Genomic DNA, 26557 nt, shown 5'->3' with positions numbered 1-26557 from the left:
TCCCTCCTCCCTTCCTATCCCATCCACCTCCCTCCTCCCTCCCTATCCCATCTGCCTCCCTCCCTATCCCATCCGCCTCCCTCCTCCCTTCCTATCCCATCCGCCTCCCTCCTCCCTTCCTATCCCATCCACCTCCCTCCTCCCTCCCTATCCCATCCGCCTCCCTCCTCCCTTCCTATCCCATCCGCCTCCCTCCTCCATTCCTATCCCATCTACCTCCCTCCTCCCTCCCTATCCCATCCACCTCCCTTCCTATCCCATCCGCCTCCCTCCTCCCTCCCTATCCCATCCACCTCCCTCCCTATCCCATCTGCCTCCCTCCCTATTCCATCCACCTCCCTTCCTATCCCATCCGCCTCCCTCCTCCCTCCCTATCCCACCCGCCTCCCTCCTCCCTCCCTATCCCATCCGCCTCCCTCCCTATCCCATCCGCCTCCCTCCTCCCTCCCTATCCCATCCGCCTCCCTCCTCCCTTCCTATCCCATCCGCCTCCCTCCCTATCCCATCCGCCTCCCTTCTCCCTTCCTATCCCATCCACCTCCCTTCCTATCCCATCTGCCTCCCTCCCTATCCCATCCGCCTCCCTCCTCCCTCCCTATCCCATCCACCTCCCTTCCTATCCCATCCGCCTCCCTCCTCCCTCCCTATCCCATCCGCCTCCCTATTCCCATGCACCTCTCTCTCTTTCCTTCATCCTCCCTCCCTATCCATCCATCTCTCTCTTTTCCCACGGGCCCAGCGGGCGGGCGCTGGGGTGATGCGAGGTAGGACTGGCCCTGGGACGGGGAGAGCCGGGGGAGGGGGGGGGCCGCTGTCCCCGTGTGGGACCCGCGGGGGGGGGGGGGGGGGGGAGATGGAGCAAGGCCCCAAAAGGGGGCGGCAGCGCGGGGGGAGCGAGCGCAGGGACAGAGCCCGGCCAGACCCCCAGCGCCCCCCCGCCCGCCGCCCATGGCTCCCAGCGCAGCGCCGGGGGCGGGGGGGGGGAGAGGCAGGCGGGGCGGGGGGCGGGCCGAGGCTCGGCGCGTCGTGCGGGGCTGACCCGGGATCGGCCCGGCCCTGCGCTGCCCCCCCCCCCCCCCCAGGCCGAGGAGGCGCCGCGCGGGCCGGGCCGGGACGATGGCCCAGGTAGGGCAGCGCGGGGGGGGGCTCCGGTCCGGGGGGGCCCAGGCACCGGCCCCCCCCGCACTTGGGCCGGTTCGCTCGGGACCCGGCCGGGAGCCGCCCCGGGCACCGCGCTGCAGCCGCTTGCGCAGGGCGCCGAGCCGGGACCGGGGAGGGGAGGCGAGAGGGGGGCAGATCGGGGGGGGGGCGGCCCGGTGTCCTGGCGCGGGGGGCGGTGGCTGCCCGGCGGCGGCCCCCGGGAAGAGCAGCAGCTGCGCAGGGGCGCTGGGCCGGGCCTGTGACACTAGGATCGGTGTGCACTAGCGCCGGGCCTGTGACACTAGGACCGGTGTGCACAAGCGCTGGGCTTGTGACACTAGGATCAGTGTGCACTAGTGCCGAGCCTGTGACACTAGGACCGGTGTGCACTAGCGCCTGGCCTGTGACACTAGGATCGGTGTGCACAAGCGCTGGGCCTGTGACACTAGGACCGGTGTGCACTAGCGCCGGGCCTGTGACACTAGGATCGGTGTGCACTAGCGCCTGGCCTGTGACACTAGGACCGGTGTGCACTAGCGCCGAGCCTGTGACACTAGGACCGGTGTGCACTAGCGCCTGGCCTGTGACACTAGGATCGGTGTGCACTAGCGCCTGGCCTGTGACACTAGGACCGGTGTGCACTAGCGCCTGGCCTGTGACACTAGGACCGGTGTGCACTAGCGCCTGGCCTGTGACACTAGGACCGGTGTGCACTAGCGCCTGGCCTGTGACACTAGGACCGGTGTGCACTAGCGCCGGGCCTGTGACACTAGGATCAGTGTGCACTAGCGCCTGGCCTGTGACACTAGGATCGGTGTGCACTAGCGCCGGGCCTGTGACACTAGGATCGGTGTGCACTAGCGCCTGGCCTGTGACACTAGGATCGGTGTGCACTAGCGCCGTGCCTGTGACACTAGGATCGGTGTGCACTAGCGCCTGGCCTGTGACACTAGGACCGGTGTGCACTAGCGCCGAGCCTGTGACACTAGGACCGGTGTGCACTAGCGCCTGGCCTGTGACACTAGGATCGGTGTGCACTAGCGCCGGGCCTGTGACACTAGGATCAGTGTGCACTAGCGCCGAGCCTGTGACACTAGGACCGGTGTGCACTAGCGCCTGGCCTGTGACACTAGGATCGGTGTGCACTAGCGCCTGGCCTGTGACACTAGGATCGGTGTGCACTAGCGCCTGGCCTGTGACACTAGGATCGGTGTGCACTAGCGCCTGGCCTGTGACACTAGGACCGGTGTGCACTAGCGCCTGGCCTGTGACACTAGGACCGGTGTGCACTAGCGCCGGGCCTGTGACACTAGGATCGGTGTGCACTAGCGCCGGGCCTGTGACACTAGGATCGGTGTGCACTAGCGCCGAGCCTGTGACACTAGGATCGGTGTGCACTAGCGCCTGGCCTGTGACACTAGGATCGGTGTGCACTAGCGCCTGGCCTGTGACACTAGGATCGGTGTGCACTAGCGCCTGGCCTGTGACACTAGGATCGGTGTGCACTAGCGCCTGGCCTGTGACACTAGGATCGGTGTGCACTAGCGCCTGGCCTGTGACACTAGGACCGGTGTGCACTAGCGCCTGGCCTGTGACACTAGGACCGGTGTGCACTAGCGCCTGGCCTGTGACACTAGGATCGGTGTGCACTAGCGCCGGGCCTGTGACACTAGGACCGGTGTGCACTAGCGCCTGGCCTGTGACACTAGGATCGGTGTGCACTAGCGCCTGGCCTGTGACACTAGGACCGGTGTGCACTAGCGCCTGGCCTGTGACACTAGGACCGGTGTGCACTAGCGCCTGGCCTGTGACACTAGGACCGGTGTGCACTAGCGCCTGGCCTGTGACACTAGGACCGGTGTGCACTAGCGCCTGGCCTGTGACACTAGGACCGGTGTGCACTAGCGCCTGGCCTGTGACACTAGGACCGGTGTGCACTAGCGCCTGGCCTGTGACACTAGGACCGGTGTGCACTAGCGCCTGGCCTGTGACACTAGGACCGGTGTGCACTAGCGCCTGGCCTGTGACACTAGGACCGGTGTGCACTAGCGCCGGGCCTGTGACACTAGGACCGGTGTGCACTAGCGCCGGGCCTGTGACACTAGGACCGGTGTGCACTAGCGCCTGGCCTGTGACACTAGGATCGGTGTGCACTAGCGCCGGGCCTGTGACACTAGGACCGGTGTGCACTAGCGCCGGGCCTGTGACACTAGGACCGGTGTGCACTAGCGCCTGGCCTGTGACACTAGGATCGGTGTGCACTAGCGCCTGGCCTGTGACACTAGGACCGGTGTGCACTAGCGCCGGGCCTGTGACACTAGGACCGGTGTGCACTAGCGCCGGGCCTGTGACACTAGGATCGGTGTGCACTAGCGCCTGGCCTGTGACACTAGGATCGGTGTGCACTAGCGCCTGGCCTGTGACACTAGGATCGGTGTGCACTAGCGCCTGGCCTGTGACACTAGGACCGGTGTGCACTAGCGCCTGGCCTGTGACACTAGGACCGGTGTGCACTAGCGCCTGGCCTGTGACACTAGGATCGGTGTGCACTAGCGCCGTGCCTGTGACACTAGGATCGGTGTGCACTAGCGCCTGGCCTGTGACACTAGGATCGGTGTGCACTAGCGCCTGGCCTGTGACACTAGGACCGGTGTGCACTAGCGCCTGGCCTGTGACACTAGGACCGGTGTGCACTAGCGCCTGGCCTGTGACACTAGGACCGGTGTGCACTAGCGCCGGGCCTGTGACACTAGGACCGGTGTGCACTAGCGCCTGGCCTGTGACACTAGGACCGGTGTGCACTAGCGCCTGGCCTGTGACACTAGGACCGGTGTGCACTAGCGCCTGGCCTGTGACACTAGGACCGGTGTGCACTAGCGCCTGGCCTGTGACACTAGGATCGGTGTGCACTAGCGCCTGGCCTGTGACACTAGGATCGGTGTGCACTAGCGCCTGGCCTGTGACACTAGGATCGGTGTGCACTAGCGCCTGGCCTGTGACACTAGGATCGGTGTGCACTAGCGCCTGGCCTGTGACACTAGGACCGGTGTGCACTAGCGCCTGGCCTGTGACACTAGGACCGGTGTGCACTAGCGCCTGGCCTGTGACACTAGGACCGGTGTGCACTAGCGCCTGGCCTGTGACACTAGGATCGGTGTGCACTAGCGCCTGGCCTGTGACACTAGGATCGGTGTGCACTAGCGCCTGGCCTGTGACACTAGGATCGGTGTGCACTAGCGCCTGGCCTGTGACACTAGGACCGGTGTGCACTAGCGCCTGGCCTGTGACACTAGGACCGGTGTGCACTAGCGCCGGGCCTGTGACACTAGGATCGGTGTGCACTAGCGCCTGGCCTGTGACACTAGGACCGGTGTGCACTAGCGCCTGGCCTGTGACACTAGGATCGGTGTGCACTAGCGCCTGGCCTGTGACACTAGGATCGGTGTGCACTAGCGCCTGGCCTGTGACACTAGGATCGGTGTGCACTAGCGCCTGGCCTGTGACACTAGGATCGGTGTGCACTAGCGCCTGGCCTGTGACACTAGGACCGGTGTGCACTAGCGCCTGGCCTGTGACACTAGGACCGGTGTGCACTAGCGCCTGGCCTGTGAAACTAGGATCGGTGTGCACTAGCGCCGGGCCTGTGACACTAGGACCGGTGTGCACTAGCGCCTGGCCTGTGACACTAGGACCGGTGTGCACTAGCGCCTGGCCTGTGACACTAGGATCGGTGTGCACTAGCGCCTGGCCTGTGACACTAGGACCGGTGTGCACTAGCGCCTGGCCTGTGACACTAGGACCGGTGTGCACTAGCGCCTGGCCTGTGACACTAGGACCGGTGTGCACTAGCGCCTGGCCTGTGACACTAGGACCGGTGTGCACTAGCGCCGGGCCTGTGACACTAGGACCGGTGTGCACTAGCGCCGGGCCTGTGACACTAGGACCGGTGTGCACTAGCGCCTGGCCTGTGACACTAGGATCGGTGTGCACTAGCGCCTGGCCTGTGACACTAGGACCGGTGTGCACTAGCGCCGGGCCTGTGACACTAGGACCGGTGTGCACTAGCGCCGGGCCTGTGACACTAGGATCGGTGTGCACTAGCGCCTGGCCTGTGACACTAGGATCGGTGTGCACTAGCGCCTGGCCTGTGACACTAGGATCGGTGTGCACTAGCGCCTGGCCTGTGACACTAGGATCGGTGTGCACTAGCGCCGTGCCTGTGACACTAGGATCGGTGTGCACTAGCGCCTGGCCTGTGACACTAGGATCGGTGTGCACTAGCGCCTGGCCTGTGACACTAGGATCGGTGTGCACTAGCGCCTGGCCTGTGACACTAGGATCGGTGTGCACTAGCGCCTGGCCTGTGACACTAGGACCGGTGTGCACTAGCGCCTGGCCTGTGACACTAGGACCGGTGTGCACTAGCGCCTGGCCTGTGACACTAGGACCGGTGTGCACTAGCGCCTGGCCTGTGACACTAGGACCGGTGTGCACTAGCGCCTGGCCTGTGACACTAGGATCGGTGTGCACTAGCGCCTGGCCTGTGACACTAGGATCGGTGTGCACTAGCGCCTGGCCTGTGACACTAGGATCGGTGTGCACTAGCGCCGTGCCTGTGACACTAGGATCGGTGTGCACTAGCGCCTGGCCTGTGACACTAGGATCGGTGTGCACTAGCGCCTGGCCTGTGACACTAGGACCGGTGTGCACTAGCGCCTGGCCTGTGACACTAGGATCGGTGTGCACTAGCGCCTGGCCTGTGACACTAGGATCGGTGTGCACTAGCGCCTGGCCTGTGACACTAGGATCGGTGTGCACTAGCGCCGTGCCTGTGACACTAGGATCGGTGTGCACTAGCGCCTGGCCTGTGACACTAGGATCGGTGTGCACTAGCGCCTGGCCTGTGACACTAGGACCGGTGTGCACTAGCGCCTGGCCTGTGACACTAGGATCGGTGTGCACTAGCGCCTGGCCTGTGACACTAGGACCGGTGTGCACTAGCGCCGGGCCTGTGACACTAGGATCGGTGTGCACTAGCGCCTGGCCTGTGACACTAGGATCGGTGTGCACTAGCGCCGTGCCTGTGACACTAGGATCGGTGTGCACTAGCGCCTGGCCTGTGACACTAGGACCGGTGTGCACTAGCGCCGTGCCTGTGACACTAGGATCGGTGTGCACTAGCGCCGGGCCTGTGACACTAGGATCGGTGTGCACTAGCGCCGGGCCTGTGACACTAGGATCGGTGTGCACTAGCGCCTGGCCTGTGACACTAGGATCGGTGTGCACTAGCGCCGGGCCTGTGACACTAGGATCGGTGTGCACTAGCGCCTGGCCTGTGACACTAGGACCGGTGTGCACTAGCGTCGTGCCTGTGACACTAGGATCGGTGTGCACTAGCGCCTGGCCTGTGACACTAGGATCGGTGTGCACTAGCGCCTGGCCTGTGGCACTGGGGAGCAGTGTGCACTAGCGCCTGGCCTGTGACACTAGGATCGGTGTGCACAAGCGCCTGGCCTGTGACACTAGGATCGGTGTGCACTAGCGCTGGGCCTGTGGCACTAGGACTGGTGTGCACTAGCGCTGGGCCTGTGGCACTGGGGAGCAGTGTGCACTAACGCTGGGCCTGTGACACTAGGACCGGTGTGCACTAGCGCTGGGCCTGTGGCACTGGGGAGCAGTGTGCACTAGCGCCTGGCCTGTGACACTAGGATCGGTGTGCACAAGCGCCTGGCCTGTGACACTAGGATCGGTGTGCACTGGCGCTGGGCCTGTGGCACTAGGACTGGTGTGCACTAGCGTCTGGCCTGTGACACTAGGACCGGTGTGCACTAGCGCTGGGCCTGTGACACTAGGATCGGTGTGCACTAGCGCCTGGCCTGTGACACTAGGACCGGTGTGCACTAGCGCTGGGCCTGTGACACTAGGATCGGTGTGCACTAGCGCCTGGCCTGTGACACTAGGATCGGTGTGCACTAGCGCCTGGCCTGTGACACTAGGACCGGTGTGCACTAGCGCCTGGCCTGTGACACTAGGATCGGTGTGCACTAGCGCCTGGCCTGTGACACTAGGATCGGTGTGCACTAGCGCCTGGCCTGTGACACTAGGATCGGTGTGCACTAGCGCCGTGCCTGTGACACTAGGATCGGTGTGCACTAGCGCCTGGCCTGTGACACTAGGATCGGTGTGCACTAGCGCCTGGCCTGTGACACTAGGACCGGTGTGCACTAGCGCCTGGCCTGTGACACTAGGATCGGTGTGCACTAGCGCCTGGCCTGTGACACTAGGACCGGTGTGCACTAGTGCCGGGCCTGTGACACTAGGATCGGTGTGCACTAGCGCCTGGCCTGTGACACTAGGATCGGTGTGCACTAGCGCCGTGCCTGTGACACTAGGATCGGTGTGCACTAGCGCCTGGCCTGTGACACTAGGACCGGTGTGCACTAGCGCCGTGCCTGTGACACTAGGATCGGTGTGCACTAGCGCTGGGCCTGTGACACTAGGATCGGTGTGCACTAGCGCCGGGCCTGTGACACTAGGATCGGTGTGCACTAGCGCCTGGCCTGTGACACTAGGACCGGTGTGCACTAGCGTCGTGCCTGTGACACTAGGATCGGTGTGCACTAGCGCCTGGCCTGTGACACTAGGATCGGTGTGCACTAGCGCCTGGCCTGTGGCACTGGGGAGCAGTGTGCACTAGCGCCTGGCCTGTGACACTAGGATCGGTGTGCACAAGCGCCTGGCCTGTGACACTAGGATCGGTGTGCACTAGCGCTGGGCCTGTGGCACTAGGACTGGTGTGCACTAGCGCTGGGCCTGTGGCACTGGGGAGCAGTGTGCACTAACGCTGGGCCTGTGACACTAGGACCGGTGTGCACTAGCGCTGGGCCTGTGGCACTGGGGAGCAGTGTGCACTAGCGCTGGGCCTGTGACACTAGGACCGGTGTGCACTAGCGCTGGGCCTGTGGCACTGGGGAGCAGTGTGCACTAGCGCCTGGCCTGTGACACTAGGACCGGTGCGCACAAGCGCTGGGCCTGTGGCACTAGGATCGGTGTGCACAAGCGCTGGGCCTGTGGCACCAGGGAGCGGTGTGCACTAGTGCCGAGCCTGTGACACTAGGACCGGTGTGCACTAGCGCCTGGCCTGTGACACTAGGACCGTTGTGCACTAGCGCCTGGCCTGTGACACTAGGACCGGTGTGCACTAGCGCCTGGCCTGTGACACTAGGACCGGTGTGCACTAGCGCCTGGCCTGTGACACTAGGATCGGTGTGCACTAGCGCCGGGCCTGTGACACTAGGACCGGTGTGCACAAGCGCCGGGCCTGTGACACTAGGGCCGGTGTGCACAAGCGCCGGGCCTGTGACACTAGGATCGGTGTGCACTAGCGCCGGGCCTGTGACACTAGGATCGGTGTGCACTAGCGCCGGGCCTGTGACACTAGGACCGGTGTGCACTAGCGCCGGGCCTGTGACACTAGGACCGGTGTGCACTAGCGCCGGGCCTGTGACACTAGGACCGGTGTGCACAAGCGCCGGGCCTGTGACACTAGGATCGGTGTGCACTAGCGCCGGGCCTGTGACACTAGGATCGGTGTGCACTAGCGCCGTGCCTGTGACACTAGGACCGGTGTGCACAAGCGCCGTGCCTGTGACACTAGGATCGGTGTGCACTAGCGCCGGGCCTGTGACACTAGGATCGGTGTGCACTAGCGCCGGGCCTTTGACACTAGGATCGGTGTGCACTAGCGCCGGGCCTGTGACACTAGGATCGGTGTGCACTAGCGCCGGGCCTGTGACACCAGGGAGCAGTGTGTACTGGTGCCGGGCCTGTGACTCTAGGATCGGTGTGCACTAGCACTGGGCCTGTGGCACCAGGGAGCAGTGTGTACTGTGCCGGGCCTGTGACACTAGGATCGGTGTGCACTAGCGCCGTGCCTGTGACACTAGGATCGGTGTGCACTAGCGCCTGGCCTGTGACACGAGGATCGGTGTGCACTAGCGCCGGGCCTGTGACACTAGGATCGGTGTGCACTAGTGCCTGGCCTGTGACACTAGGATCGGTGTGCACTAGCGCCGGGCCTGTGACACTAGGATCGGTGTGCACTAGCGCCGGGCCTGTGACACTAGGATCGGTGTGCACTAGCACTGGGCCTGTGGCACCAGGGAGCAGTGTGTACTAGTGCCGGGCCTGTGACACTAGGATCGGTGTGCACAAGCGCTGGGCCTGTGACACTAGGACTGGTGTGCACAAGCGCCTGGCCTGTGACACTAGGATCGGTGTGCACTAGCGCCGGGCCTGTGACACTAGGATCGGTGTGCACTAGCGCCGGGCCTGTGACACTAGGACCGGTGTGCACTAGCGCCGGGCCTGTGACACTAGGACCGGTGTGCACTAGCGCCGGGCCTGTGACACTAGGACCGGTGTGCACTAGCGCCGGGCCTGTGACACTAGGACCGGTGTGCACAAGCGCCGGGCCTGTGACACTAGGATCGGTGTGCACTAGCGCCGGGCCTGTGACACTAGGATCGGTGTGCACTAGCGCCGTGCCTGTGACACTAGGACCGGTGTGCACAAGCGCCGTGCCTGTGACACTAGGATCGGTGTGCACTAGCGCCGGGCCTGTGACACTAGGATCGGTGTGCACTAGCGCCGGGCCTTTGACACTAGGATCGGTGTGCACTAGCGCCTGGCCTGTGACACTAGGATCGGTGTGCACTAGCGCCTGGCCTGTGACACTAGGACCGGTGTGCACTAGTGCCGGGCCTGTGACACTAGGACCGGTGTGCACTAGCGCTGGGCCTGTGGCACCAGGGAGCAGTGTGCACTAGCGCTGGGCCTATGGCACCAGGGAGCAGTGTGCACTAGCGCCGGGCCTGTGACACTAGGACTGGTGTGCACTAGCGCCGGGCCTGTGACACTAGGACTGGTGTGCACAAGCGCCGGGCCTGTGACACTAGGACTGGTGTGCACAAGCGCTGGGCCTGCGGCACCAGGGAGCAGTGTGCTAATGAAGCCCGGGAAATTCAAATCCCGGGCTTCATTAGCAAGTTCGGTATGCAAGTTCGAACTAGGGGGGTAGTGTAGACATACCCTCCGTGCTTAAGGTCTGAAAACTAGAAGAAAATGTTATTGGAACCCAAATTAAGTATAGCCCGTTTTTGTTAAAACACTGCAAATGATAAGAGCTTATAGAGATGAATAAAAATATGCATTTGACTCCCCATTACAAATTGCTCAACATTTAAATGGAAAAAATGAACAATCCCTTTTTTAAAGAAATCCAAACAAAAATTAACTTCAAAAAATAACCCTGTCTTATTGAAAAATAGTCATTTCAATAAATCATGTGCATTTCCCTTTTATTTAAAAAAACGTAATTGAGTTTAGGAACCAGCAATGCCAGGTAAATCGGCTAGCTAACAAGAACTGTAGAAAGCACAGATCCTGCATCCGGGCTGGAACCAATCCCTACCTGATAGCAGTCACAAAGAAATCTCCCCGTAAGCAGTTGATTCCTGACATGTGCCACGGTTTCTTGTACCTCCATTGAAGTACCCGGTGCTGCCGGTGTTGGGGAGAGGCTGTCGGACGAGAGGGACAGCGTGTCAGCCCGGGCACGGGCGTGCTAAATTCCTGTGTCAGCCATGAGTGGATTCTCCCCGAGAGTGGAAAATGCCCCGTTCCCGGAGAAGGCGCAGGGCTGGAAGTGGCAGGGTGCGGCTGGCGGAGCAGGTGCTGAGCTGGTCACGGTTTGTGGTTGCAGGCGCCGGTGACGTTCGAGGACGTGGCGGTCTATTTCTCGCCGGAGGAGTGGAAGGAGCTGGCGGACTGGCAGAAAGAGCTGTACTGGGCTGTGATGAAGGAGAATTACGAGCTCGTCACCTCCTTAGGTAAAGACACGTTTGTGCTACGGGGGGGCTGTGCGGCCTGTGAAAATCCGGGTCACCGGACCCGCCCCTGGGATTGTCCTGCATGGAGTGTGGCAGTTGTGTCTCTGGCCATCCGCAGCTCCGCTGGGAGGGAACGTGCTCCCGGTAGCGAGGTCCTGCAGTCACATGAAGCGCTCTCCATCTCCGAGAACATACCCCCGCCTGCAGCTAAACTGTCCCGTCCAGTGGACGGTTCAGGGCAGTCGCCGGGGGCCCGCACTTTGGGGGGGTCTGGGGGGGCTGGTGGCAGAATGGGGGCAGGGGCTGAGGCAGGGCAGGGGTTGTCCTGGGCCCTGCTCTCCGCTAGGGACGGCCCAGGTGGGACCAGGGCAGGGACCGTCTGACGTCTCTTCGCCATGTGGCTTATTCAGTGTCTGGTAGAATAGGACCCTGGTCTTCGATTGCCTCCCTGGGTGCCCCTGCTCTCCAGACCGGAACGCTCCCAGCGGTGACACATGAGCATGGCTCGCAGTCCCTCACAGCCCCCTAACACCGGGGCACAAACCCCAGCCAGACCCCAGCTGCGCATCTCTTAGTCCCTGGCTGAGACGTGGGATACTTCGCCCGAGCAGGGACCCGGCCGGTCAGCATCTGGGACGTAGTGGGGGGACCTTGCTGGTTGCTGGGCTTGGGCTGTGGGTGACCCCACTGGCTGCTGCCTGGACCACGGCCCAGCAGAGTAGCGGATGGGACAGGGAGGTGCCTGTTCGACCGGTTACCCCCCAGGGAGAGGAACGAAGGAAGGTGGGATGCCGCCCCTGGATGGGGGGCAGGGCTGGAAGGGACGGCTTTTAGGTTTCTGTCTGGGATCATGGAGGAGGCAGCCTAGGAAGGGGCTGGAGTTTAGGGGCCCAGTCTCCCCCATCTCCAGGGGGCTGAGGCATCCTAGCCCTGCCCTGGAACCAGATTCCATCTGTGCTGGGCTGTATCCTGGAGAAGCAACAAACTCCCTCTGTTCTACTGGCTGGGGGAGTCTGTTCGTGCCGCTACGGGGGTGCAGGAGATGGGGACCCCGACGCGCCCTCACAGCATCACCCAAACAGTAATTGGGAGATTCCAGCTACGTTTCTCCCCGGGAGGTTTAACAGCCCTTGGGACTTTGCAGTGATTAGAAACTTCGGTTTAAATGAGGGTTTTTTGCCACTCCCCCGTGGAATAACAGCTGGCCTGTTGTGTTCTCTCTAGTAGATGATGAGACTGTGAATGCCAGAATGGAGGAGAAGATTCGGGAGGAGGATGCTGAGCCCCTGCTTCCAGGCAAGCCCCTTTCCCTGAAACTGGAAGAGAACGTTTCCCCGAGTCCGGTGAAGGCGAAGACCTGCCTGACTCGGAGCAGACTCCAGACCGCGCAGAGAAACTCTTCCGGCAACACACAAGAGAGCCCAGCAAGCAGCACGGCTCCGCAGAAGTCCCAGGTGGCGGAGAGACCCGACGCCCTTCAGGAGCGCGAGCGAGGCTGCCTGGAGACCAGTCTCCTGGCTCGGGCGAGGACCCACAAGAGGGACCGGCCGTTTCCCTGCAGCGAGTGCGGGAAATGCTTCTCCCAAAAGGGGGACCTGAAGATCCACCTGCGGATCCACACGGGGGAGCGGCCGTACGCGTGCACCGAGTGCGGGAAGCGCTTCACCCAGCGCGGGTACCTGAAGATCCACCTGCGGCTGCACACGGGGGAGAAGCCGTTTCCGTGCGCCGAGTGCGGGAAGAGGTTCCCCTCCAAGGGGGATCTCCGAATGCACCAGCGGAAGCACTCGGGGGAGCGGCCCTTCGCCTGCGCCGAGTGCGGGAAGAGCTTCACTCGCAAAGTAGACCTGAGAGTCCACCAGCGGAAGCACACAGGGGAGCGGCCCTTCACCTGCCCCGAGTGCGGGAAGAGCTTCACGTCCAAGGGCTACCTCAAGATCCACCGGGGGCAGCACAGGGGCCGGCGGCCGTTCCCGTGTCTGGAGTGCGGGAAGAGCTTCATCGCCAAGGGCTCGCTCACGGCGCACCAGCGGGTCCACACGGGCGCGACGCCCTTCACCTGCCCCGAGTGCGCCAAGAGCTTCACCACCAAGGGCTACCTCAAGATCCACCGGCGGCTGCACACGGGGGAGACCCCGTACCCCTGCGCCGAGTGCGGGAAGAGCTTCACCACCAAGGGCTACCTGAAGATCCACCAGAAGATCCACGCGGACGGGACGCCCTTCATCTGCAGCGCCTGCGGGAAGAGCTTCGCCACCACGCGCTACCTCAAGATGCACCAGAGGAGCCACGCGGGGGAGACCACGTTCACCTGCACCGAGTGCGGGGAGAGCTTCGCCCAGAAGGGCTATCTTCGCATCCACCAGCGCATGCACACCGGGGAGGGGCTCTTCCCCTGCCCCGACTGCGGGAAAAGCTTCACGGCCAAGTACCTGCGCATCCACCGGCGCATGCACACCGGGGAGCGGCCCTTCGCCTGCGCCGAGTGCGGGAAACGCTTCACCGCGGAGGGCTCTCTGAAAATCCACCTCAAAATCCACAGCCCGGTGCTGCTGAGCATCTGCGCCGAGTGCGGGAAAAGCTTCTCCTCCCTGCGCTATCTCAAGGTGCACCAGAAAACCCACGCCCGGGAGCCAGCGCCGCTCCCCGGCGCACGTGGGGGAGGCCTCCCGCAGGGGGCGCTGGCGAGGGGCCCCCAGAAAGGCCCCCGAGAAATGATCTCCTTCACCTGCAAGGACTGCGGGAAAAGCTTCTGCCAGAAGTCTAACTTGCTCACGCACCAGAAGAGCCACGCGCGGGAGAGGCCGGGTCCCACGCGCACCCCCTGCCCCGGCCCTGCGGCCGCTCCGCCGGCCTCCGTGAAGTTGCGCCCCGTGGATCTGGCCCGGGGAGTAGTGAGAGCAGGGAAGGATTGTCTGGAGCCCGACCCCTCCCCCCCGGTCAGGGAGTTCAAGCCCAGTTTCCAGTTTGCACCGCAGGCCTGCCCGCTCCCCCTGGGAGTCCATCTCGGTGCTTCCTGAGCCCGCGGGTGCCCTGCTCCTGCCTGGCGACGCCCCCCGGGGCTGTGGCTACCTGTGCATGACGTAGTGCCCCCGGGCACTCCCGAGTCCCGGCCCCCAGCTGCTCCCTCTCGAGGTAGCGGGACGGTCCCTGGTCCCGCAGTGCCCTGGGGGAGGGGAGACTCCCTTGCGGCTGCCACGGGCTTTGCTTCCCCCCCTCCTACCCGTGCACCGAGCCTGGCTTTTAAGGTGCAGGCGGGTTCAGTGAGTTTCTGGCAGAAGCCCTCTGAAACCGAACGACAGATTCCCGGTATCGCTCGCTCGCTCGCTCGCCGATTGAATTGAATTGTCTTTCCTGTCCGCGGTGCAGTCGCCTGCGCAGTGCAGATCCTTCCCCGTCCAGTCCTCGTGTCCGGAGCATCCCGGCGAACTCGGCACCGCGCACGCTCCCCGGCAGAGCCCAGCGCCGGGCACGGGGCGGAACTCAAGCTTCCCCTTTTCGGCAGCTGCACTGGGACGGCGGAGCCCGTGGCGGAGCCCCTGAGCCCTTCCTCTAGCCCGGCTGTGCGGGTGCCGAGTGCCGGAGGAAGTTCTCCGAAGGCCCACCTGCGCTCGAGCACCCCGCCGAGGCCAGGCGCCGCCGACAGGGCAAGGAAAGACAATGGCCGCGTCGGGCTGCAAGCGAGAGACGTTGGTCCCGGCGGTGGAAGAGCAGCGCGAGAGCAGCCCTCTGGGAAGTCCTGGGAGAGGCTGCCCAGGCAGCCATCAGAGACGGGGCGGGAGAAACCCTCGAGTCGCCGGGATGGGGGGAGCCCTCGGTATCTGTGCCGTGGGTCCCACTTCGCCTTGCAGCAGGGACCGTGCAAGGGACAGGGGCGGGGAACAGGCCAGCTGCTGGCAGGGTGCCCAGGGAAGGTGGAGGAGACCACGGAGCACGCTCCTTACGGATGGAAAAGACCTGGGAGGTTATCAAGGCCCCGGCCTTGCCCCAGCCCGCTTCCTCCAGCCCTGCCTCTGCTTGAGGGGTCTGCTCCCGCCAGGCACGGGCTGGGCGCGCTCCCGGGACGCCTGGCGCGAGCGGCCGAGAAACAGGCTTCCTGCCCTTCCCCCGCTCCGTTCCCACGGCCATCGAGGCTGCGCCGGGCTCACTGGAGTGCCGCCGTGACGCCCGCTCTGGGCCTTGTCCCGGGACCGCTCGGGGGAGCAGCTTGTCGGGCCCTGCTCCGAGACGGCCGCTGGGCGGGAGGTTCACTCAGCGACTCAGCCGGGCTCCCCCGGTCAGCGCCCTGCGGCGCGTCCCGCGGTGTTCACAGGGCGGGCGTTTTGGCCGGTTCTTTGCCTCTGTTCCCGCCCTGGACGTTCCCGCTGAGACGGGAGCTTTTGGGGTCTCACTCCCCCCGGGGGGTTAACGCCAGTGGCCGGGGTCTGTGCTGCCGGCTCCAGCAGGCCTGGCTCTCCCAGCTCCGCCGCGGCCGCGCAGTCATCGTGTGGGGCATGCTTGGTGTCTCCCCGTCGTGCCGCACGCGCCTCGGGAGCTGCCCGTGCTCAGAGCCTCGCTGGACGCTCGTGGCTGGAGACGGATCCCTGTGTGATACAGGCAGTGCTGCTGAGTGGGTAGGGCTGGGCGCTGGGGTCTCCTGGGTTCTAACAGCTCCTGATTCCCTGCCCCCCCGTGCTCCGGTTTCCCTCTGTCCAAGGCAGACGGTGCCAGCTTCCTGGCCACAGCGTGTAGCTAGTTACTCCGGATCCCAGGCCCACGTTCGGCATGTCGCTCCGGGCTGGCCTGGCCGGGGGAAACGGGTCACCCGCAGCCCCCGGGCCCGCTCGAGGATTAAGGGCATGACGTGTGCCAGCTTCAGGGACCGGGAGTCAGGACGTTCACCTCTGACACCGATTCGTTATCTGGCCTTGGAGATGTCACGTTGCCTGCTCTGTGCCTCAGTTTCCCTGCCTGGAACCCGTGGGGTTGTGAGGACTGATGTTGATCTTGCGCTTTGAGATGCAGCCTGGCGCCCAGTTCCTGTGTTTGCCGAGTGTTCCGGTTACCAAGGGACCCGGGCACCGAATTAACACAAAACTGCACCATCCTTTTCGCCGTCTCCGCGGGTGAGCCGGTCACGGGGCAGATGGGAATGCAACAGCTGGCAGAATCAGGCCCTAGGAACGGCTGGCTCCTGCCCTACAGGAAGTGCGGACGGTCTCTGTGCTGCCTCCTCCGTAGCTCAGGGAGCCACATGCCCGGGTGCAGGGGGGACCGAGACCGGCCACAGCTACCCCCTGCCTGGCTCCAGCGATTCGCACCGAGCGGTGCATCGAGAGGCGGTGAAGGGCGGGAGCAGCCGGCAGGGGCAGAGAAAGCCGCCCTGATGGGTCAGAGTCTGAGCTGCAGCACATCAGGGGAGGGGCATTGAACTTAACGGTGCTGAGCCAGCCCCGCCCGTCTGAACCCAGGAGTCTGCTGGCCAGGGACCCTGTCTCCCCCCCCCCCCCCCCCCGGCCTGGCTGTGCAGTGCAGGTGTTACCGACATCGAGAGGCCTGAAAGCCAATGTACGGGGAAAGCCAAGGCCACGTTCTAGCCCCACGTAACCCCGTGGTACTGCACTGGCTGCCGCCAGGCTGTGCAGATGTGCGTGGCCAGCGCCGTTGGCTCTGTGCCCGGAAAGGCCGTTTCTAAGCTAGAAAGAGCAAGTCTGGGGGCAGAAAACAAGTCCGGGGACCTGCTGCCTATTTCCACGTGCCCTGGCTGTGAGGGGGATGGGGACAGGTGTAGGGCGGGGGTGGGGGGATTGCACCTAACCCTCCTCCCCAAAGGAAACGCACCCGGCGCTGTCGGAGCTCACGCCTGGGAGGCTAAAGGCCTCGCTCGGCGCACGGAAGGGCCAGAATCAGGGCTCATCGCAGGCTGCCCCTTTGGTGCCACGAGGGCAGAGGCGCTCAGGGCACCGCAGCAGGCGCTAGCGCCCCAGGCCCAGCAATCCGGCCCCGCCGGCGTTTCCCGGCGATGCTCCCGGCACGGTCCCCAGGAGAGCACCGGCTGGGCCCACGCTGCCCCGGGGCAGCTGCTGTAGCCCACAAGCGCAGCGGCCCCTATGCGGCCGGGTGCACCCCTGGGCACGGTTCGTCCACCGCCCGTGGCAGGGGCCGACGCAGCGCTGTGCGTGCCGGAGCTGGTGGGGCGTAACCGTGCTGCTGGGCAGGGTTGTTGGCACCGCCGCGGGCGATGGCTGCGCCGATACAGGCCGGTCCCGGGTTGGTCCCGCACAAGACGGGTAGCCGGGGGGTAATTCGCGGGTGAAATGTGCCCTGCGGAGCACCAGCAGCAAGGCCCCTGTCCCGTCAGGCTCTGTGCTGCCCAGCGGAGGATTTCACGCCGAGGGGGACTGGAGAAGGGATGTGCCGGGCCGGATAAATGGGATCGAAAGGGCCAGAGGCAGCGCGGCTGTGTGGCGCCCCAGGTAACCCCTGGCTTGTGGGCAGCTGAGGCACGAGCAGAGAACAGCTGGATGCCCTGGTGGGGGTGCAGGGCAGCTGGGGTCCATCAGGGCAGCGCCGGGAGGCAGCACAGAGGGACTAGGATCCGCGCGCTGGGCTGGAGACTCAGAGACTAGGGAGGGAAGTTGAGTGGGAGACCTGGCAAGCCGAGCCCTTCCAAGGAGCAGGACCAGCCAGTTCGGGAAGTGGACGTTCCTGTTCTGATCCGGAGAACAGGCCATGCAGTCGGGCACCCGATGGGTGGGCTGTGACGGGCACGTGGCTTTAAAGCTTCCTCGTCGTGAATCTGAAAGCAGGAAAGCCCCAGGCCCAGGGATCTTACGGGGCTTCTCCCTTGCCGTTGTTCTGTGACTCCGAAAGGCCAGGCTCTGGTATCCGCGCTTTCCGGAGCGTGTCTGGAGCGGCTCCACGGACACGCAGAATCCAGGTGCCCGCCGGGGTTCCCAGGAACGGAGCCTGGCTCACTCCAGACGGTGAGACGCAGGGGAAGAGGCGAACGGCCCGAAGCCGGAGCAGACGCTGAGCATGCGTGTGAGGAACACGGGAACATCGAGCTCCGTAGCCACGACTCCTGGTGCGTCACATTGGTTCCCGGGCCTGGAGGAAACGCAGCCTGAAGCCACCAGCGTGACGGGCTCGTGCAGCAAATGGGGCCGCTGGGTTTGGGTGAGAGACTCCTGAGGCTCCGAAAGGCTCGCGGTGCTTCCCAGTCTCCGTGGCGTGAGGAGTGGGGTCGTGTGTTTGGTGGCTGTGGGGCCAGATGCTGTCCGGCGCCCTGCGAAGGGACGGGGAGCAAACGGGGCCGTTGGAATGGAAATACGACCAAGGTTCCTGATGTGAATCGTGTTTCCTTTCTGCCGGGCTCGCTCCAAGCTGCCCAGGGATGGAGTGAGGCCGGCCCAGGCCTGCCTCTGGTGAAACGAGAGGGAAAGGAGTTTGCTTTTCATTCTGAGCCTTGTGATTTGTTCGCCAGGCATGCTCATGGGCTTCTGAATACGGGTCAGTTACTTGTCTGACCCGGCGCTAGGGTGGGCTCCACGGTGAAGGGGGAAAGTCGGATTTGGGGGCCTGTCGTCTCCTCCGTTGCTCAGCCAGGAACGGGACCAGAGGAACAAAGTGTGATCCTGGCCACTTATTTCCACTGGTTTGCTCTCGTGCTAGAACTTCGTGCAAAGCATATACCAGCTAGTCCCGTGCAGGCTCTTTGTGCACCAACGTGTCTGCTTCTGCGGTGGTGTCACTTGGATACAGCGACTGTCCCTGACGCGCCGCGGAACGTGAAATGGAGCTGTACCGCGCTGCAGGCTCTGGAGTAAAGTCAGTCTGACGTGGTGGCACTTACCTTCCTAAACGAGATGACTCCGGCGAATTTCTAAGGCACGAACGGATCCCTTACGAGAGATTTGTACCGGAAGCACGTTCTGTTTGTGGGTGGCGGTGAAGCTGGATCTCGGAAGACGAGGCCTGCTGCCATCTGTCTCCTGTAGAGGAACGTTTTGAGCTTGGCCAGTCAGCGTCTCCGGGAAAGGCTTGTTGCTTTGCCGGCATTTGCACCCGGTGCCAAACACTCGCACATGGAGAGAAATGATCTTAACACAGTCTGAAAGGGACTCGGAGTTAGTATTATGGGATGTGTGAAACGGCACGGTCTGCAAGGGGACGATGATGCTGTGCTGGATGGTCATAGGAGGATGACGGCTGCAGCTGGAGAGACAGCGCATGGCAAACTCAGACAGTCCTCAAGAAGCTGTATCCACTCTTGGCCTTGGAAGATCTGTCGAGCCGTGGGCCTGGGGCCGGGGCAGCCATGGGCTCTGTTTTACATACTGGGTAGTAGTTCAGAGCCTGCGGCGGTGCAGGTACGTTGGGTGTTCTGGGCCTCACTGCGCTGTGTGTACTCACAATAGCACCCACACTAGGCAAGGTGACCTCTGCAAGGCAAACGTGCAAAAGGCAATAACATTTGTCTGTACATATAAGGCGGTATATCACGGAGTCTCTGTCCCACGTGTATTTGGCTGTGCTCAATGCATAATTTATACCTGTTAATGACATTATTTAATCTTTGATTCTTTTTGCTTTTTGGCTTGTTCTATATATTTCTAAATAAAGAAAACGTTAAGGAAGAAGAGTCAAAATCTCTGTCGTATGAAGGCCTAACGGATACAATAGCCGTTCATCCGGCGTTTCCTGTCCTACTGCATGTGCTGGTTAAAAGCGTATCCATAAAGCACACGGGAATTCCTTGTTGAGATCTATCAGCTGGCCAGATCGTAGCCCATTTCATAGAATCATATGACTGGAAGGGACCTCGAGAGGTCATCGAGTCCAGCCCCCCACCCTCAAGGCAGGACCAAGCTCCGTCTACACCATCCCTGACAGATGTCTATCTAACCTGTTCTTAAATATCTCCAGAGAGGGAGATTCCACCACCTCCCTTGGCAATTTATTCCAATATTTGACCACCCTGACAGTTAGGAATTTTTTCCTAATGTCCAATCTAAACCTCCCCTGCTGCACTTTAAGCCCATTACTCCTTGTCCTGTCCTCAGAAACCAAGAGGAACAAATTTTCTCCTTCCTCCTTGTGACACCCTTTTAGCGGTTTTCAAATATCTAGCAGGTTTAAATTGGACATTAGGAAAAAATTCCTAACTGTCAGGGTGGTCAAATATTGGAATAAATTGCCAAGGGAGGTGGTGGAATCTCCCTCTCTGGAGATATTTAAGAACAGGTTAGATAGACATCTGTCAGGGATGGTGTAGACGGAGCTTGGTCCTGCCTTGAGGGTGGGGGGCTGGACTCAATGACCTCTCGAGGTCCCTTCCAGTCCTATTATTCTATGATTCTATGAAATGGGCTACGATCTGGCCAGCTGATAGATCTCAACAAGGAATTCCCGTTGAGGTGCTGTTGGACGGGGATGTGTCTCTGCAGCTCTGGAGGAATCCGTACGAGGCTTGATGCTCGGTGTGTTCAGCAATGAGCGGGCAGCCGATCCGTCACCGCTGGTAACGTTTGCAGGTGGCGGGGTTTGGTGACGCAGGACCAGCCATTGAGCGATCTGGGAAGCTGGGCCCATTCAACCAGAGTGCGGTTTTATGATGGCCAAATAGCACGAGGATGGGGCCTGGCGTGGGGCTTGGAACGCGGTGACTGTAAAGAGCCTGGGGGGGAGAGGGCAAGCGACGGAGCCGTGCGACACGGCGGCAGAGGGCCAGCGGCGCCCTTGGCTGGATTAACGGGCGGCGTGAGGAGGGGATTTTACGGCTGTGCACAGCGCTGGCGAGAGAGTAACTGACCCCTCCCACCAGCCTGCCGGAGAAGGGTTAAGAGACCGCACGACTGGGGAGGCTGCAGCAGCCAGCCACAAACCCCTGTGAGAGCTGAACGAGGCTCAGGGGAGCAGTGGCTTGTGCTGGGCGGAGCGGGACCGTCACAAGGAGAAAATACCAGGGCTGAACGGGCTCTTCAGTCCGGCAGGGCAGGGCAGGAACCAGTGCCTGCAAGGTGCAGCCAGATGCATTCCCGGTAGAAATCAGGCCCTTGTTTTAAGTACGGCTGCTTGGCCGTTGGAACCAGCTCCCACGGGCAGTGGTGGAGTCTCCACGGGACGAGAAGCTGTTAAGGCTACGTCCACACGGGCGGCTTCTTGTGCAAGGACTTGCCGGGTGTCTACACTGCACACGTGTTCTTGTGCAAGTAAAGCTACAGTGTAGCGTTGGAAAACAGGGCTCCGTCTGGAAGAGAGATTCCTCTCCCCACGAGGAAGAAGCCCTCTTGCACAAGCGTTCTTCTGCAAGAGGCCAGTGTAGACAGGCAACATGAATTTCTTATGCAAGAAAGCCCGATGGGTAAAATGGCCATCAGAGCTTTCTTGCACAAGAGAGCGTCCACACTGCTATGGATGCTCTTGCGCAAACGCACAAGCCAGTGTAGACGTGCTCTTGTGGAAGACTTTTTGGGCAAGGACTCTTCCACAAAACAGTTCGGCTGTGTCTACATTGGCATTGCTTTCCGGAAAAGGGATGCTAACGAGACGGGTCGCAATTGCAAATCCATGGGGAATTTAAATATCCCCCGCGGCATTTGCATTTACATGGCTGCCACTTTTTTCCAGCTCGGGGAAAAGCCGGAGAAAAGCGCCAGTCTAGACGGGATCTTGCGGAAAATAAACCCTTTTCCGGAGGATCCCTTATTCCTACTTGAAAGTAGTGAGCTAGTGAGGGGCCAGCCAGGGGCAATGGGAATGGGGGGAGGTCTGCGTGGGGGTGACCCTGTGGCTGTGCTGAGGAGCTCTGTGCTGTGGGGGATCTCTGAGGGATCCAGGCTGGGGGCCCTGATGACGTAGGGGTGGAGTGTCCATGGTGGGGGGAGAGGTAAGGTGTTAATCCGGCTGCCAGGTCACTGGGCGCTCTGGGCAGTCAGCGGGCTGGCGAGGGGGTAGCAGGAAGGGGGGAGGGAGGCGGAAGGGCCTGGCTTGGGGGGGGTAGCAGGCACGGCCATTTCCCTGGGCTGCTCCCCCTGCGCTGAGCGCTCTGGTGCCGGGCCGCATGGTGCGGGAATGCGGGTTTCCCGCACTCGGGGCTGGCCCTGCGCCCCGCCGGGGTGAGCAGCATCTTCCCGCCTGGACCCGCCAGGGGCAGCAGGGACGCCTGGTCCGTGCAGCACGTCTCCCCCCTCCCCCCGGTTCCCACGGGTGCTGCCGTCCGCCCTCTGCCCCGAGGGGCTCTGGCCGGGCCCTACGGCTGCGCTCGCAGCTCTTCGCTTCCCAGGGCTGCAGGCCCACCCCGAGCATCCCCGGCCGGCTGGTCCTTCAGGGTCTCCCTGAGCGAGACGTCCCCCCCACTCAGCCCGGGACGCAGACCGGCCCTCGCCGCCCCCGCTGGCGACCCATCCAGTGCGGAATAAATGGCTGTGCGCGCACCAAGGCGACTGTGGATGTGCACCATCTGTTCCCCCCCCCCCCAGCCTGCAGGGCCGCTAGTCTGCTGGGCGGCACCGGAATCGCTCCTGAGCAGCCACCCCATGCTCAGCCTCCAGGGACCCCTCGGGGCTGGGCCGTGTCAGGGGGCGTCCTTCCTCACACCTCAGCAGGCTCTGGGCTCCTCCCCCCCCACGGCTCCTCCCCTCGTGCACAGGGCTGGGGCCGAGCTAGCTGAGTGTGAAAGGCACAATCAAGCCATATCACAAACTCGTGCACAGGGCTGGGGCCAAGCTAGCTGAGTGTGAAAGGCACAATCGAGCCGTATCACAGACTCGTGCACAGGGCTGGGGCTGAGCTAGCTGAGTGTGAAAGGCACAATCGAGCCGTATCACAGACTCGTGCACAGGGCTGGGGCTGAGCTAGCTGAGTGTGAAAGGCACAATCGAGCCGTATCTCAGAGGGGCCGAGCCAGCTGAGTGTGAAAGGCACAATCAAGCCATATCACAGACTCATGCATGGGGCTGGGGCGCAGCAGCCTGGGCGTGAAAGGTGCAGCCTAGCCGTATCACAGACTCGTGCACAGGGCTGGGGCCGAGCCGGCTGAGCGTGAAGGGCACAATCGAGCCGTATCACAGCCTGGTGCGCAGGGCCAGGCCGAGCCGGCGGGCGTGGTACGGATAGGCCCCTCTGGCATGGGAACCAGGCTTGGTGGCCACATGGAGGTGGCTAGGTAAGAGGCCGAGGCTGGGGCCGCCCTGGTAGTGCTCTCTGGGATGGTTCCAGTCCCACATGGGGCCATCCTCAGGCCCCCGCCGAACACGCAGCTGCCTGGGCCCCCCGGTGCTGGGACATCGCCTGCCCAAGGCAGCTGTGGATGCCGAGGGCGCCGCTGCGGGGACAGCAAGGAGCAGGCAGTGCTGGCTCCGGAGGCAGCCTCATCTCCCTTCCCCACCCCTGGGGCCTGGAGCGGGTCCATGGCTCGGGTGGGGGGGGGGGGGGAGGAAGAGGGACTGGGACTTGCCCAGGGCTGTGGGCCGTGCTCCCTCTGTTTTTCCACCCATAGGCGGAATACATTTTGTTATCTGCACCAAGGCAGGTGCGGGTGTGCACCAGCCGGGAACCCAGACGACGTGGGGCACGGCTGAAGCCCCCAGTTCCCACGCCTGTGCCTCCCTGCCCTGCCCCTACAACCCTGAGCACGGCCCCCTCCCCTGCACGGCCCCTCTCCCACCTGGGACACCATCCACGGGCGCCCTGGCGCCACCCCCGGGCCACAGGCGGAGCTGCAGGGGCTCCCTGTGCGCAGGAGCCGCCAGGAGGGGTCCAGATTCAATGGGAGCTCGGGAACCTTTGGGGAAAGTTGGGGGGGGGGCTAAGCAGGAAGTATGGGGCCCCCCAGGGCAAAGCGGGACCGGCTGGCGGGCTGCCCAGGAGCTGGAGGCTGGCTGGCGGGCGTGGCGCAGCAGGGGGTCGGGCAGAGAGGAGGGAGGACGGTATCAGGGACACCGCCGGCTGGGGCCGAGGGGAGGACGGGCGCTGCTGAAGCTCAGGTAGGAACCGAGGGGAAACACCAACAGGAGCCCCGCTCGGTTCCAGCCCAGGGAGGCAAACAGCTGAGCAGGGAGGAGGCTCCAGCAGGCACCCGGCAAGGGTGTGGGGGGAGGATAACGAGCGGGACGGGGCCCCAGCCGGGTACCATACGCAGCCCTGGCAGAGGGGGCGGCCGAAAGCAGCGGCCGAGTGCAGATCGTGGCCAGGCGTCCCCGCCAGCCCGCGGGCGATTCCCTGCGCCAGGAGCAGGGCCCGCCGGGGGGGGGGGCCGGCCCAGGAGTGGCCCCAGCTGCCACCCACTTGTAGTTTAGATCTTTGTCACAGCTCCCTGGAAGGCAGAGCAAGCCCAAGCCCCGCAGCCGTGACCCCTCCGCCACCAGCCCCCCGACGGCACTTGCGGGGCCACGGAGCAGCCGGACGCCGGCTCCGGTACGTTCACTGGCCCCGCAGCTCTCACCTCCTGGCTCCGCGCCGACGAGCCGCTGAGAGCCGAGCGGCCTCCCTGCCCCTCCCGAGCCGGTCCCTTCCCAGACACGGCCAGACCAGCCACGTCCCACCGCCGGGCACAGATACTGACCCCGACGTCTGTGGGATGGCGGGCCGGCCGTTGGCCAGACTAGAGCATGTCACACCCCTGCGGGTAGGGCTAACCGCGTCGCTCTTCTGGGTGCCGCCAGTATCCGCAATAGCAACGCCGTGTCTTTAAAAGCGCTTGCGACTCCCCGAAACCGCGGGCGCGCTATTCCGGCGTCCCTGCGACCCTCGGGCTACGTCTACACTGGCATGATTATCCGCAAATGCTTTTAGCGGAAAAGTTCTTCTGTTAAAAGCATTTTCGGAAAAGAGCGTCTAGATTGGCACGGACCCTTTTGCACAAAAGGACTTTTGCCCGAACGGGAGCAGCATAGTATTTCCACAAGAACCCTGACCATCTTACAGGAGATCGGCAGTGCTTTTGCGGAAATTCAAGCAGCCAGTGTAGACAGCTGGCAAGTTTTTCCAGAAAAGCAGCTGCTTTTGTGGAAAAGCTTCCCAGTCTAGACACAGCCTCGGTGCACGAGGGCTCACCGATCTGTCGGAACAGGGCCGTATTTTGGAGTTTGGTCTGTGCAGACTGCGCCGAATTTCAAACTAAGCGTTCGCTTTCGACTCAGACGAAGCTACGCAAATTGCGCAGGTTACTCCGACGGACGGGCGCTGTCTAGACACACCCCTCGTAAAGGGGACAGTCCTGGCACGGAGCCAGGAGGTGACAGTCCAACGAACGCATCACACACTGCTCAAGAATTCAAGCAGAAAAACAAACCCTTCCCCTTTGGCGTCTCATGAAGGTTTTGCACTTCCGTCTGCTGGGGAAGTGGATCTGGGCCGCTGGGTTTGACTTCCTGGCTGCTGTGTGGTTTCCGGCCTGGCCTCGCGGTAACAGCCGCTGCGGTTTGCAGTGTGGGGGACTGATTCACCCCAAAGCTGTGTCACTGGGGTTAGAAAGCAACACGGCAGCCGGTTTGCTCCTGTGGGGTTTTACTAAACCTCCACTGGCCCCACAGCTCGCTACAGCAAGGGGATCCGCCTGCCCGACCGGCCTCGGCACGGAGGCGTCGCGAATACCGGCCCCCAGGAACCCCTGCTGCCACAGAGCGAGCTTTCTAAGCCAGCACTAGTCACACCCCAGTGACTCAGCCGCCGGATCAGCGATCGGCGTGCCCCAGAGAGCCACAGGCGTGCGAGCCGCAGGGGGCCTGTGCTTTAGCCACGTACACGCATGCGCCCAGCAAGTCAGTTACCAACAGCTGGTGCTGGAATTGGCTACCAGCGACTGGCTAATCATTCAGCCGCGCCGGGCGTCAGTCCCATGGGCTGCAAAGAGCCACAGGGGCCCCGTTTGGGACGGTGCTGCTGCTCGGGGCTATGGGCCCTGCGGGGAGAACCTGCGGGGTCACCTTCGTGTCCCGAGCACGGGAGAGGCAGCGACACCAGCGGGCAGCCCAGCCTCGGACAGCTGAGAGAGCCAGCGATGTCTCTCCCCCACGTCCAATCTGACCCCATTAAAGTCAGATCAGTGGGGCGGGATTATCCCTCAGGGAGCCAACTCTGGAACGGCAAAGACACGTCCCTGCTGCCGGCCACGGCCACGGCGGGCAGCAAACGGGCACACCGGACACGTCGGCCAGAGGCCGGGAATGGGAGACAGGGAGGGATCACGGGATGTTCCCTGTTTTGTTCCCTCCCTCTGGGGCACCTGGTACTGGCCACTGCCGGCAGCTAGGACACTGGGCCGGATGGGCCTGAGGTCTGGCCCATCCGGCCGCCGCGGTGTCCTGGAGGTCAGGACGCAAACGAGAGGAGGGTGGGCAGGAGGAGGCTGCCAGGTGCACAGGACCCCCAACAAACAGCAGGCACCTCCCAGAGAGCCCAACACTTCTGAGGGGTTTCACAGTCTTTTGACTAGAGAGAAAAACCTCCACCCAGCCACACATGGATTTTATCAGCACACGGCCTCATGCCACAGGGGCTGGAACGTGGCTAGGATACGGCCGACAGACACCCATCCAAAAAGA

The 26557-nt window shown here is 63.0% G+C and overlaps 1 protein-coding gene across 3 annotated transcripts; it reads left to right on the top strand.

Moving 5' to 3' along the window:
* The first annotated feature begins 619 nt into the window (after positions 1 to 619).
* Positions 620 to 19689, top strand: LOC102460466 (uncharacterized). 3 transcript variants are annotated; one of them, XM_075916915.1, is made up of 3 exons: positions 620 to 764; positions 10904 to 11030; positions 12255 to 19683. In XM_075916915.1, exons 2-3 carry the CDS (start codon positions 10997 to 10999, stop codon positions 14048 to 14050), a joined length of 1830 nt encoding a protein of 609 aa, XP_075773030.1. In that variant the 5' UTR covers positions 620 to 764; positions 10904 to 10996; the 3' UTR covers positions 14051 to 19683. The 3 variants fall into 3 exon arrangements, with proteins under 3 accessions (XP_075773030.1, XP_075773028.1, XP_075773027.1); XM_075916913.1 differs by lacking the exon at positions 620 to 764 and adding an exon at positions 979 to 1125 and having other exon boundaries at positions 12258 to 19689; XM_075916912.1 differs by lacking the exon at positions 620 to 764 and adding an exon at positions 980 to 1125.
* Positions 19690 to 26557: the final 6868 nt, after the last annotated feature.

This window comes from Pelodiscus sinensis, unplaced genomic scaffold, assembly GCF_049634645.1.
Source record: "Pelodiscus sinensis isolate JC-2024 unplaced genomic scaffold, ASM4963464v1 ctg40, whole genome shotgun sequence".
Taxonomy (NCBI): Eukaryota; Metazoa; Chordata; order Testudines; family Trionychidae; genus Pelodiscus; species Pelodiscus sinensis.
This window is presented reverse-complemented; position numbering and strand designations above follow the sequence as displayed.

Coding starts and splice junctions, on each gene's coding strand:
- LOC102460466 (XM_075916912.1), top strand. Junction 11,031..12,254: donor CGAGCTCGTCACCTCCTTAG/GTAAAGACACGT, acceptor TGTTCTCTCTAG/TAGATGATGAGACTGTGAAT.